This window comes from Ischnura elegans, chromosome 10 (assembly GCF_921293095.1).
Source record: "Ischnura elegans chromosome 10, ioIscEleg1.1, whole genome shotgun sequence".
Taxonomy (NCBI): domain Eukaryota; kingdom Metazoa; phylum Arthropoda; class Insecta; order Odonata; family Coenagrionidae; genus Ischnura; species Ischnura elegans.
Genome location: NC_060255.1, coordinates 103,104,192 through 103,117,207, shown reverse-complemented (window position 1 = coordinate 103,117,207; position 13,016 = coordinate 103,104,192). Strand labels below are relative to the sequence as shown.

The 13,016-nt window shown below is 38.8% G+C and overlaps 1 protein-coding gene across 2 annotated transcripts; it reads left to right on the top strand.

Moving 5' to 3' along the window:
• Nucleotides 1-255: 255 nt before the first annotated feature.
• On the top strand, nucleotides 256-13,016 carry LOC124166846 (mitochondrial import receptor subunit TOM20 homolog). 2 transcript variants are annotated; one of them, XM_046544545.1, is made up of 4 exons: nucleotides 256-604; nucleotides 778-947; nucleotides 5,708-5,796; nucleotides 12,503-13,016. In XM_046544545.1, the coding sequence occupies exons 2-4, from the start codon at nucleotides 824-826 to the stop codon at nucleotides 12,683-12,685; spliced, it is 396 nt and encodes a 131-aa protein (XP_046400501.1). In that variant the 5' UTR covers nucleotides 256-604; nucleotides 778-823; the 3' UTR covers nucleotides 12,686-13,016. The 2 variants fall into 2 exon arrangements, with proteins under 2 accessions (XP_046400501.1, XP_046400500.1); XM_046544544.1 differs by having other exon boundaries at nucleotides 273-604; nucleotides 789-947.

Genomic DNA, 13,016 nt, shown 5'->3' with positions numbered 1-13,016 from the left:
AGGTCACCGTGACTACCAAGCCATGACTTGAAAATGACATCAAGATGATGTCATAATGACTTTTCATTCCTCCTTGGGTAGGTACCGGTAGATACGTAGCAGTACGTAGGCAACCATAGAGCTCTCTGAGCTGACGTCATTCAAGATGGCGGTAGTGCGAATTAGGTTTTTTTTGATGGCCAGTAAGAGGTATTTTAAATGCTCGTAATAAAAAAATAGACGACTTTAAAGTCACAGTGTTACAACTTTTAGATTAATAACTACACCTACTTTTCAGAAAAGTCTTTACCTAAATTGGTGTTCAAAGACCTATTGCTGCAGTCGATACTACATTCTGCAACCTCCATATCTCGATAACCAACCGTCGACATATCGATTGTACGACATTTTTCAGCGATCAGCGCTAACTTCTTTTTAAACACAGAAATCTCGGAAATCTCTGTAGTTTCTCGAGATATTCTCCACTTAAACACTGAAAAGGCACCCACGTACATCGTACCCTAAATTAGCTGTTCTCTGTATGTAGAAAATTGGACTATTCCTTAAAAATTTATCTCATTGATATCTGTCCCCTCCACACGTTTAATCTGTGCCAACCGAAAGGGTAAGTGTTTATTACTTTGTTCATTAATATACCGGCTGGTCGTTGTCGATTCTCATTATTTATTCCCTTGTTTCTATTAAGCGATTTACCTGGCTTAAAGTGTAGCTTATGTCTTTGCTCTTCTGGCTATTCGTCGTTTGCCGACCTTTAATTTGTTTATTGGTTGTGTCAAGCTTTTTTTTAGCTGTTCAGGAAATGAAGTAATACCATATCATAAAAATGGCTATATTTAACATGACAACTATCGGAGTGGCAGCTGCTTTCTGCGGCACGATTGCCTTGGGATATATAATATACGATAGGCAAAGGAAACCTGTGAATGATAAGCGGAGAATAAAACCAGGTAAGTGCTAAGGTTAATGTTTGTATCACTGCGTTTGTGTATTTAGTCGGCATTATGGATGTTTTTTGAGGCTGTATGTATTATTTTTATCAGCTCGTACCGTTCGCTAGGGGAAATGATTTAATTTCAAGGATTCGCATTTTATTTGCCATTATAAATGGGAGCTATACTTAGGCACCAAATTTATTTACGCAGCCGAGCATTCAATCCCCAATTGTGAATTTAGTGAAGCAATACACGTATTTTATTTATTATAATCTCTTTATTATTGTAGTGTGGTATACTTGGAGGTTAGCTTAAAAGTAAAATGAGAAAAAAATTATTTTTGATCAACTTATCACTTAATGGTATAAATTTTCTGAGATATTCAGGATCCCCTTCTGGTCTCTCAACTTTTATCTGGATTTTCTATTCTGCAAGCAATTTGGGAAGGAATCGTCAGAAAACTGACTACGGTGCTCTACGAATTCTAAAGTTCATTATGAAGTAGATTCTGTGTAGAATATTTTCCTTGTCGTTAACAATTTGATGAAATTGATATATTATTAGATTAGATAGTTAGGTATAGTAGTGATAATATTGCCTATGTCTGTGAAGGAATTTGGTGTAGTAATGTGCCTAGACATTCATTTATCCTGCTGATCGGTTTACGGCTAGGCTAATTCTCTAGTCCTAGGCGCATAGTAAACGATTCCTTGCTTTTAGAGTAGACAACTCCCTGAGCTCTCGTACTTACCGTCTCTCTCTCTGACATTGTTCAACAAAGCTCTTAAAAGGGGTTCATCAACAGGTCAGTCTCAATTTGCAGGTGCCATTATGTCTTCATTGAGAGCAGCTTGTTATGATAGGTGCTAGGTACTACACACATGGGAACATGATTTTTTGACCTTAGTTTTTGATTGACCTAGCATCAGTAGTGCAGACAGGAAGTGACTTTTGATGGGTTGCAAAAAGAGGCATCAGAATTATTTATTTCTATAATGGTTGCTGCACCCTGAATTGCAGTACGTGTAAGTTTACACTCACTCAGCCACCCACATTAGTACTCGCATTTTGACCAAATTTAGTGTTAATATACCTTCACCAAGGTATAAAAGGAGCCCAGTGTTACTACTAGTGCATCTATCTTGAAAAAGATATGATGAGTTGTCATTTTTCCACGGCAGGCGTCTTTTATCAAGTGTCAAGTTTACTGCCTCTATCACTTTTCGGTGACTAATCATTATCTTCTAATTCAAGTTGAAACTTCTGAAGGTGCACAGTTTTCAACAAATAATACTCTTGTCTCACTTATTTCATCATTATTTTAACAATGAATACAATCCAGTTTAATTGTAATGAAAATTATGGAGAAATGACTGGTTCTCCTGTCTTCTTAGACCGACAAATTTTTCATGAAACTTCTATGGTAATACATATTATCATTGACAAGAGAAGGCATATCACCCTAAGCCTCATAGTGGACATTTCCTTGTCCTTAAGTAAAAGTATATATCTTTTCTCTTGATTGGTCCTAAAATACTCACTGATGTCCATAAAATCCAAAGAATTAAAAACCTTATTCCGGAACAGCTCAAATTCGCTACAGCTTTGAACCGTGTGTCATGCCTCAGAGAAAAAAATGAAATGTCAGATAAATTTTAATAACTCTGGAACCAAAGCTCATAGAGCAGTGATTCTTGTTTATTTTAAAGAAAGTACACGTGCAGATTTTGGAACAGTTTTCAAATTTTGTGAAGAAATAAAAAATGCTTGGGAATGATTTAAACAATAAAAATGAGCTCTCATTTTAAAATCAATCAAAAAGCAGTCTTTTATTAATTTTTAATTTTCCAGTGCTGGTTTGAAAGTTGTTCTATATTGTATAATGGTATGGTTATTCTAAAGGTAGTATTTGATGTATTTTATTTTATGCAATGTGAAACAAAGTTGGACATATTACCAACCAAATCTGTAGATTGGAAATAAAGGAATATAACTTTGTAGGGTTCACTATTATATTAACATGGGCACGACCCGGGTTTTGTAACATAGGTACATCTTCATATTCCTGATCTTACATCATTCTTATATTTGTACGTACGTATTGAATACAAGAGTAAGGGCATCTAACGGAAGGGAGTGGATTGGTTGAGTGGGCGGGGGTTAAGAGTATCCTCTCTTTCTTCTCCAACACGGCTTCCTTCCTCAGCCCTCGTCTCCTCACCCACCGTCTCGCCGCCCACCCCTCGCTGCTCAGATCCACATGGGAAAAACCCTCGTCCCAAACCCTCGTCCTCCTCCATTCCCTGCTTAGCCTAGATATTTTTTATTTTATGTATTTTTTTAGATTATGTATTTTCAAAAATTTCAAACATTATGTATGTAATTGCATGTGTTCTGGTCCCGAAAAAATCTCTAAGATCTTTCTATACATTTTTGTCCTATATTTTAATCATCATTGAGGGTAGTTGTATGGGTGTTTCAAAATAATTTTTAAAATATTATTTTTTAAATATCACTGATATTTAGCATTGGCATGAGGTTTCAAGGTTTTAGGGCCGTATTCTTAGTCGACCCTGTAGGGCCAACCGACCCTGGATACGTCATCAGCCCCTACACAAACCGATATCGCCCTACATACGCCAAATCAAGCCCTACATATGGCCGTTTTTGGAACTAAATGGGCCCTACTTGATGTAAGGTACCCGAGCCAACCCTACACCCTACAGAAACATGGCGGCCAAATATCGTCTCCTGATCACTTTGATTAAAGAATCTACGTTACAATGGATATTAAGGGAGGCGACCTCACACTAGCCATTTTAAAATGTACAGTAACACAGCGGAAATGTAATAATACTACCACAAATAAATTATAAAATTGACTGAACTAATAAGAACAATATTGCGGTACACATCACCTTGTTTCTACGAATATATATATAATAATATTTGTACGCAGGTTTCCGCGGTGATTACTTGAGTTCAGCATTCTTTCGGGCTGCATCCGCGTCCGTTGTCGAAGAACCACAACAGTTTCGCCAGCTCTCCTGCCAGCGTCCTCAGGTGAAGGATGAAGTGAAGCTTTTAGTCCTCTCTTATATAGGCAATTTTTTGGCGCCAATTCGGTGGATTTCTTTCGACCAATCAGGGAACGTCCTCGTATTTGCGTCGAATATACCTTTTCCACGCGCTGTGCAAAGGATAGCCATCCTCCCTGTTAAGTTCGCTGGTCTTTTGACTATCTCAATGGCCTCTCTTATTATTCTCGGGAAGTACTTGTCTTCTCTCGCAATTATTTTGGCGTCGTCAAATAAAATTGAATGTCCGGATTCACTCCAGGAAACAGAGGACAAGTGCCCGCGACGCCTGACCCGGAAGATGCCACCAGGCCGGATCCGAAGGCTTATGTCACCATCCCCTTCATCGCAGGGACGTCTGAGAAAATCGCGAGAGTATTGAGGAAGCATGATGTAGTGACCAGGTTCAACTGCGTCACTAAGATAGCTGACATCCTACCCGGGCCCAAGGACAGAATTTCACCACTACTCTCCGAAGGCGTGTACCAAGTGCCATGCTCTTGCGGTAAATGGTACATTGGTGAAACATGCAGAGCGCTGAACACCCGTATGAGCGAACACCGAAGAGCGACCAAAAACAAACAGTTCAAAGCCTCTGCCATCGCGGAGCACGCCTGGAGTGAATCCGGACATTCAATTTTATTGACGACGCCAAAATAATTGCGAGAGAAGACAATTACTTCCCGTGAATAATAAGAGAGGCCATTGAGATAGTCAAAAGACCAGCGAACTTTAACAGGGAGGATGGCTATCCTTTGCACAGCGCGTGGAAAAGGTATATTCGACGCAAATACGAGGACGTTCCCTGATTGGTCGAAAGAAATCCACCGAATTGGCGCCAAAAAATTGCCTATATAAGAGAGGACTAAAAGCTTCACTTCATCCTTCACCTGAGGACACTGGCAGGAGAGCTGGCGAAACTGTTGTGGTTCTTCGACAACGGACGCGGATGCAGCCCGAAAGAATGCTGAACTCATATAATAATATTTTTCACGCTTGGCACTTGGTATACTTTTGGGAAACTGATACTTCGTTTACGTATAACCATAGAAAACGTATTTTCATGCCACTATTTGCCACATAATAAACTTAACTACGGAAGGTGAAAGCGAATGACGAACCTTGATGATGCAACTTAAGTTCCCACGTCAATGCTTATATTTGCTCCGTACTTATTACTATCTTGTACAGACAGCTTTTGAAGTAATTTAAAGACAATAAGGTTCTACTTTTGGCTCGATATGAGAGTATTTGTAGAGATAATTAAGGTACCGACACGACCTGGCGGACGACACCTATTGTTTATTTACCTTGAGCCGTTACCCTAACAATACGCCCAAAAATAATCGTACGTCTTTTCTTAGTTTCATAGTTAGTTCCCATCACACCACCAGAGAGGAAAATTGGCACTGCACCGTCATCTACGTCATTTCAGAGAACTTGACGACGGAATCGCCCCATACCACTTATGTAGGGTCGACTGAGAAACGCATGTAGGGGCCTTTTGTTATGTAGGGTCAACTAAGAATACGGCCCTTAGTTGTTAAGAACTTTTTGTGACCCTTTAATTTGAGCAATAGCATTCAGCCATTTTAGTATTCACCTCTCTAACATGTCTTTATCTGGCCACCAAAATGGCTCTCTCCCATCAAGGATTTTGTTTTTCTAACCTCAAGTGGACGTCTCACTTTTTTTCAGCTCCTGTCGCATTAGATGCCAAGCATGGGTCACTAAGCATTCCTGATTTCAAGGACAAATACTCACTGCAGAAGTTTTTCATTGATGAGGTAAGTTTCCCACCATGCTAAGCTGCCTTTGCTATTCGTATTAGAAATAATAATCTACTCTTTTGTCCATGCAAAGCACATTAATAATTTAGGCTGATGTAATAATCACCACACACATTAAGTCTTACTGGGTTTTACACAATTTCATTTCGTCTGGTCATAAAAAGTTGTGTGGAATGTCCTGATGATTTGTTTCCTCCTGAAATCCACTTGTTTCATTCTTGAGTGGCTTTCCCCCGCCATCTTGTTGATGAGTGTAGGACTGCTGGCTGCCTCTCTCGCCCTCTTTGTTCAATTGACTACAGTTTCATAGGAAGTCCTGCTTTCCTCAGTCTTCAGGTATAAATCCACTTTGTGGATATGCTAATCGTCAAGAGGGAAGACATCACCCTCCACGGAAAGCCAAAGGTCCGTGGTTCGATTCCCGGTCCAGGGGAATTTTTTCTCATGGCAATTCTTGTATACTCCACTAGTGAGGTTTTGACGTGGCATCCCTGTTCGCTACTGTACCAAAAAAGCCTGAATCATACAATTATTTTTTACATCCCGTTTGAGCAACAGCAGATCATTTTCCAGAGTCTCATTGATTTCATGAGTGCTCCGATGATCGCTTCAATTATGGCAGGAAAAATACCTTTTCACGCAATCACTTTCTTCCGTCCCTCCTCGTGGGATGGGAATCCCATCCCTTACTTAATCACTATCAAACCATCTTTCAGCAAATGAGAACCTCTAACGACCAGTGATTGCAATGCCATGTTTGGATTTTAATGGAATGACAGTTTGACAATTGGAGAGAGGCAGATGGACAAGGGGTGGGAATGATTCAGAAAATGATGGAAAGTCCATCAATCACTCTTTTGTTCCTTGCTGGGGCTCTCACTCTGTAGTGATGGGGAAAATGAACGTGTGATTCAGAATAGAGTATGTGCACGTTTTTGGGAAGTGATCTTTTAAAAAAATTTAAACCTCCATTATGGGCTAAATTCAGAGTCTGAGAATAGTGAGGTACTTTTTAAGTGAAATATTAATTATTAAAATTTGCAAAATTGATGATGCGCTGAAACACCAGTCGACCATATTCTCAGGGCTGTGACCTCATTTTGTTTGATGTGTTCTCAGGCCCTCTACAGCATATACTGAGTTTGGAAAGAAGCCATGGAATGGCTTATGAACTAGATTAAAAGTGTGTACATGCCATCATCTACATCTTTTAGTTCATTAATTTCTTGGTTACGCTGACGACAAGACTCTTATCAACTTTTCTACCTTGAACTACCTAATCGTATTTCTCACTCCTCGGTTCTTGCTTTTGCGTTCGTTTGCAGATTTATAGTGACATTAAAATTAATAGAGGCACTTAAACAGTGATGATCCTTGAAAATAGTACGACTTAATTCACTAATTAGTAACTAACTAACTTAGTAACAGTACCCATACTACTTACTAAAAAAAATGGAAAATTAATTTTCAATAAAAAGTGATAGTTTGGGTGTTCAAAATGTTTGTAATTTAATTCCAAACACAGTGATGCTAATATTTTCCAAATCAGATGTGAAATAGGCTCATTATTACGTATCATAAGTCGGGACTACTTTTTGGAAATGCACCACGCGCAGGGATTCCTCGCTTAATGGATAGTCATATCAAGACAGCTGTACCTTGAAAACCTATAAACTTATACTGTGAAGAAAAGTAAAAATAAACCAATTTTAAAATTGTGCTCACAAATACTTCGGAAGCAAATTGAAACCGAATGAATGAAAAGTAATCGTCTGATCTAACAATCAAACATTTGATTTCCAGCCCGAGAGATTTCCATCAGAAGATCATACGTACGGACCAAGTTTTCAATTACCTTATTTTAAGATATACCTCACAAATGCTATTAATTAACCTCAACCAAGCAAATGTGTAGCTGACTGACATATCTCTGTTATCGAAATGAAAATAACTTGTAGAAACATTGAGATAATCAGAACTCTGCTTTCGAATACATTAATTCTAGGAAAGAACAAATACGTCGATAAAAAGTGCCTTTTGTTAAAGGAATGAAGATCATATTACTGCTTTGACTGGACCAAAATGTAACTCCAGTTATTTGTGCTTACGTTTCAAACCTTAAATAGCCCAGAAGAAGAAGAACCCAGCTCAGAAGCGGCAATTAAATAATGAACTATGGATATTCATCCACTCACCACGGGCCATAACTGAGTATGAAAAATTATTTTTCGTGAGTCAGTAGGTTAAATAATAACAGATGAGAAAATAGATAAATTAAATTATGATCGGTATTTGAAATAATGGTACAAATATTGATATTTATCTACGCACTGGCACTTTTACTTCCGTAAACCTTCGAATCGTGCTTACAAACTTTTGGCCAATTACCTACTGTAAACAATCTTACTTAATTCACTTATGTTAGACCTAATTTCCGATGAGGTTTCCTGTCGATTGCTCTTTATTATGAATGAGGCAACAAAACAAAAAAGCTCCAGTTCAACATTAAAACTTCGTGCCGAGGCATGTAGGTGTAGTCAAACATAATCAGCCCGGTCAATCATTGAAGCATCCACCTTCGGAATATTATTTGAAGAAACCTTCACGAAACCTGATTCCATGATATGCACTCAAATCTATTTCCCTTTACACAGATCAGAACCACCAACGTTATCCAATGCACATGTAGTTTATTGTATCATAAACACGATAAACACCTTGGCCGCTGATGAGATAGAACAGAATGACGTCACATATCGAGGAGCCATTAGATGATCGTTTTCCTCTGCTCAATATCGTTGCAAAAACAATGCATATTAATTATTACACAAACTAAGCTACAATTAATGCTGTTAATCGAAAGTAATGATATTTACGATACACTTTATAGAATAAATTGCATTTTATTCGTATTCCTCCCGGGTGCACATACTCTATTAGTGGAGATTGCAATTTGGCAATCCCCAAGGATTTCCCTGAGCACTGCCTGTGGAATTCGTTTTTCCTGCGGCAATTTTTACCAGCAGTGGGACAGTGAGATCACTGCTCTCTCCTGTGGTGTCATATCTTTTCAAAGAGGAATTGGAGATGGATGCTACCTCAAGAAACGTAACTTTTGCCTACATTATGTCGTTGACATGTTCATCGTGTGGCCAAAAACAGCCGAAGAGCTGATCAGGTTTCAGGTATGCCTGAAAATTTAAAAAACTGCTTGACCATGGAGGGAGAGGAAGAAGGCTAGTGACTCTCGCTATACATGCGGATCAATAGAAAAGGCCTTAGAGTTTATATTACTTTTAGAGTTTATATTAGGAGGCTCCATTGGGGAACAGTTGCCAGGTTGCTGAGAAACTGGTCTCCCCACATTGATTTGCACTCCAAAATAAGTCACTAGTGGTGCAGAGAGAGAGAGAGTGCGCAGTGAATGCAAATGAGTCTTTTCATTTCCTTCACAACTTCATGTGAATATAGACTGACTGCTGCGGTCCAGTGACTCCAATACTGAGGTTCTGAGATCAAATCTCGTTTTCAGTACTTTTTTTCATAATTCTTTTCTACTTTTTCTTTTGTGTGAAATACATACATGTGTAAAATGCGTCGTCTTGCAACTCAAAAATAAAATAATTCAAAGGAAGCTTCCATGTGAAAAAAAATTCCGTAGATGAGAATCAATCATGGAACTTCAGAACGGTAAGCCAGCACCGAAACCACTTGAGCACAGCAGCATGTACTTGTATATCCTTTTGAAGGAACTATATTTCACCAGTAAATGTTTAACTCCATGTTTTTACTGTTAGTTATGTAATTGAGCTTAATTTTTGACAATAAACGATTGCATTTGCCACGTAGCTTATCTCATGCGGGCTAATTCGTATGTTGACATGTATTCTAGCAACTGAAGTGCCGCCATTTATTGCGACCGGTGGGAATCAATTGAACTGTGGGAGAGGGGAATCCTATGTAGAGTATTTACGGAAAAGGTGATGGCAGGTGCTGCCATCTGTAGGAAGGCAACACGCACCAACTGGACCACCATCCCACCAAAATATTAACATCTCTATCCACATGCTATTCACCATTTCCTATCCCACGACTCGGAGAAGAAGCATGTGTGAACCATGTGAAATAATCCAAAACTCTGTTCATTGGCCAGACAATTGCATCCCACAGGAGTTATGCGTTTAACCATTTATCTTGTGGGACGACCTTCTGGGAAGTTGTCTGTGGGAGAAACATGTCGAGAAACTTAGGCTGCTTTGATAAAAGAACGCGTAATAGGGCCAATAATAAGCAGAGCCATCATAGACAGTCTACCATTGCAGAAAATGCATGGAGTAAGGTTGGTTAAGGCTATTAACCACTGCGCACTATTTTCAGATCAAGAGATATTTCAGGAAGCACAAAAATAATTTTTTATCAGATAGTGCTCAGACATGCCGTCCTTTATGCCTCTGATGCATGGACACTGGTAGCAACCCTAGAAGAAATAATTAATCAGCAGGTGGGAGAGAAAGATCCTCAAATTAAAACTTCACGGTGCCGTTGTAGATGCAGGAATGTGTGGAATGAGGACAAACAAAACGAAGCTTACTAACTGCATGGAGAACTTAGCGTAAGATGACACAAGGATGACTTTGTTGGGCACTTCATGTGGTGCGCCTGGAGGAAAGCGCAGAGAGGAAAGAAGTGTTAACTAACACTCGCTGCCGCAGGGATGGTCTCCTGGGGTGCAATATGTATGGGGATGAGTAGATGAGGCTGATTGTTGTGGAGGCCAGTGTGCACGGGCTGTCGGGCCTGAGGATGGTAATGAAAGGTATTGGCTAACAATAACAATGCACTTGGTGGTGGGCTTTTGCGATGTGTGTGGTGAAGATTCAGTGGAGAGGTTTTTGAGATATGCAGCGCATCTTTGCAGATGACAGTTTCGGCAGCATTGCAGCAGGCTTCTCTTCATCAACCTGAAGAAGGCAGCTGCAATAGCGGCAAAACTGTCATCTACGAAGACGAGCACATGCGGTGGTGCATTTCCTGAAAAGTTCCTCGATGCAGAACAATACACCACCCAAAGTAATCGGAGGAATTTTAGGAATCGGGCAGAGTGCTAAATTTTGCAGAGCAAGCAACATGTGGCTGGTCAGTCAGCAGAAGGCAGGCAGCACTATGAAAGGCTGTAATAATAAGCACGCCTCAGCCAGACAAGAGGTGGCTTTTGAAACTTGTCTTTGGCATGGCTGGATCTCACCTTTGTTATTTGTTTTCTATGAATGTTTATGATGCATGATATTTCTTGAACATGTCTCGGAAACTTATGAGTAAACATTTCGTGGTATATATCTATATTCAGGAAAGCCTCTTTCATTTACAATTCTCTTCCAAATAAATAAGGAAATTTCATTCGTCAATGGCATAAATCGTAATTATTTCTGAGATCTAAATTGTTCTGAAAGCATGAAAACTGATTTTCAGGTTATTTGACCTGTGGCATAAGATTTCTGTCTTGGACTGCCCTTCAAATTAACTCTTTAGCATATTCTGTCATTGATCTTCACTTAAATAATGGAGTGCTCTCTTAAAGTTAAAATAGTTATTTTTTTATATGTTTATGTGTTTTGATGTGCAAGTTAAAGTTATTTACATATGCAACATATGAATTCATAATTCTCAATATTCTTGTTGCTACAGAGCTTCAAAGTTTGCAAAAATTACTGAATTTTTTTCGCACTACAAAAATGCTCTGTGTTGTCAGAATGCAAGTAAGCAGATTCGCTCCATGGTAATAAAAAGCAGTAACAATGACAATAATTCATAACATGAAGGGTGTGTCAAAAACAGTTGTGAATAGTTTAAGAGATTTTAGGGTGTACATATTGTATCTCATTTAACTAATGTAATTTACTAATTGCTTTTAATGTGTACTGGGTACAATTTTGGACACTGTGAAGTTAACATTTTGGATAAATGCAAGGGAATATTTTTGACGCCAATTTACTTAGTGTTACTAAGGTCTGGAAGAGAGACATTTGGTGATTCAGTAGTGGGATGCGTTCAACTGAAATTAAATTTTAGAGTTTGCACTGTCGGGGCTAAGATGACACCTGAACGTGCAGTGAGAACAATAATCTTATGCTGTGGAAATCACCGTAGATGAGGAGGATGAAAAAGTAACAAGCTCTATTTGTCAAGACTGTGCTGCATCTTCCAGTTTGCCTACATTATGTAAACCTCTCACTTATTCAGTAGAACTCTGTCACGACTGACGATGAAATGAATTGCCATTAGTAAAATACTCTATTCTGAGAAAAAGAAGTGCTGACATTGTGAGAGAGACAGGTTTTTCTAAAACTGGGGCAAATAGTCTACTGGCATCACGTAAACGTACTGTTCAGTGGACACTTAGCTGTTACCCTCGACAAACATGGCAATGGGTCGTTTGGAGCGCAAGAACACATACTGTGCAATTTTCAATGTGGAGTTTTGCGAATAATATGCAGGTTAGAGGAGAACTGTTTTCACCTTAATTTTCTGTGTGGAAGATATTATTATATCGCATAACCAGCCGTTTTCAGTGGAATTCCCAATTGTTTATGATAATTGTGGGGAGATGGAGGATTTATGTCATGGTACCTAATATAATGCAATGTCAATGACTTGTTGCGAGTGTGGCTGCATAATACATAATGGCTGTCGTCCTCCTGTTCAGGTGCAGAGGGGGGAGGAGCTGTTGAATCAAGGGAAAGACCGAGAGGCCGTGGATCATTTTGTGAAAGCAACTGTTGTATGCAAGCAACGAGACAAGTTTCTTCCAGTAATAAAGGACAAGCTATCCAACCAAGTGTACAATATGATTTTGAAAGGATTGGCAGATGTAAATGTATCTGTTTGACAAAAGATATAAGGCTGAATCTCTCTTTTAAGTTTTCTATCATTGTGTGCATAGATATATGTATTTATATGAAAGCTGTGAATTTTTCATCACCTTGATGACCAGCTTCTTGTTTACAAAATAATGAAAAAAGAGCTTGTAGTCAATTGTAGTCAATTTTCTTTCATTGAGAGGAAATTATGAGTTTATAAACTTATTTTGCCTTTTAAAAAAGGAAATGTGAGGGGTCGAAGCCAAGTTCTGGAGGCCTATTAGACATTTTTCATCTACTGGACACTAATTTGTACATTCATATATTTCTTTGCTTTGTAAATAAAACATTGAATCACGA

Excerpts from the sequence above, each read along its gene's own strand:
- LOC124166846 (XM_046544545.1), top strand. The coding sequence starts at position 824 with ATGGCTATATTTAACATGACAACTATCGGAGTGGCAGCTGCTTTCTGC. Across the intron at positions 948-5,707 it reads TAAGCGGAGAATAAAACCAG|CTCCTGTCGCATTAGATGCC; the intron begins GTAAGTGCTAAG and ends ACTTTTTTTCAG. Across the intron at positions 5,797-12,502 it reads AGAAGTTTTTCATTGATGAG|GTGCAGAGGGGGGAGGAGCT; the intron begins GTAAGTTTCCCA and ends CCTCCTGTTCAG.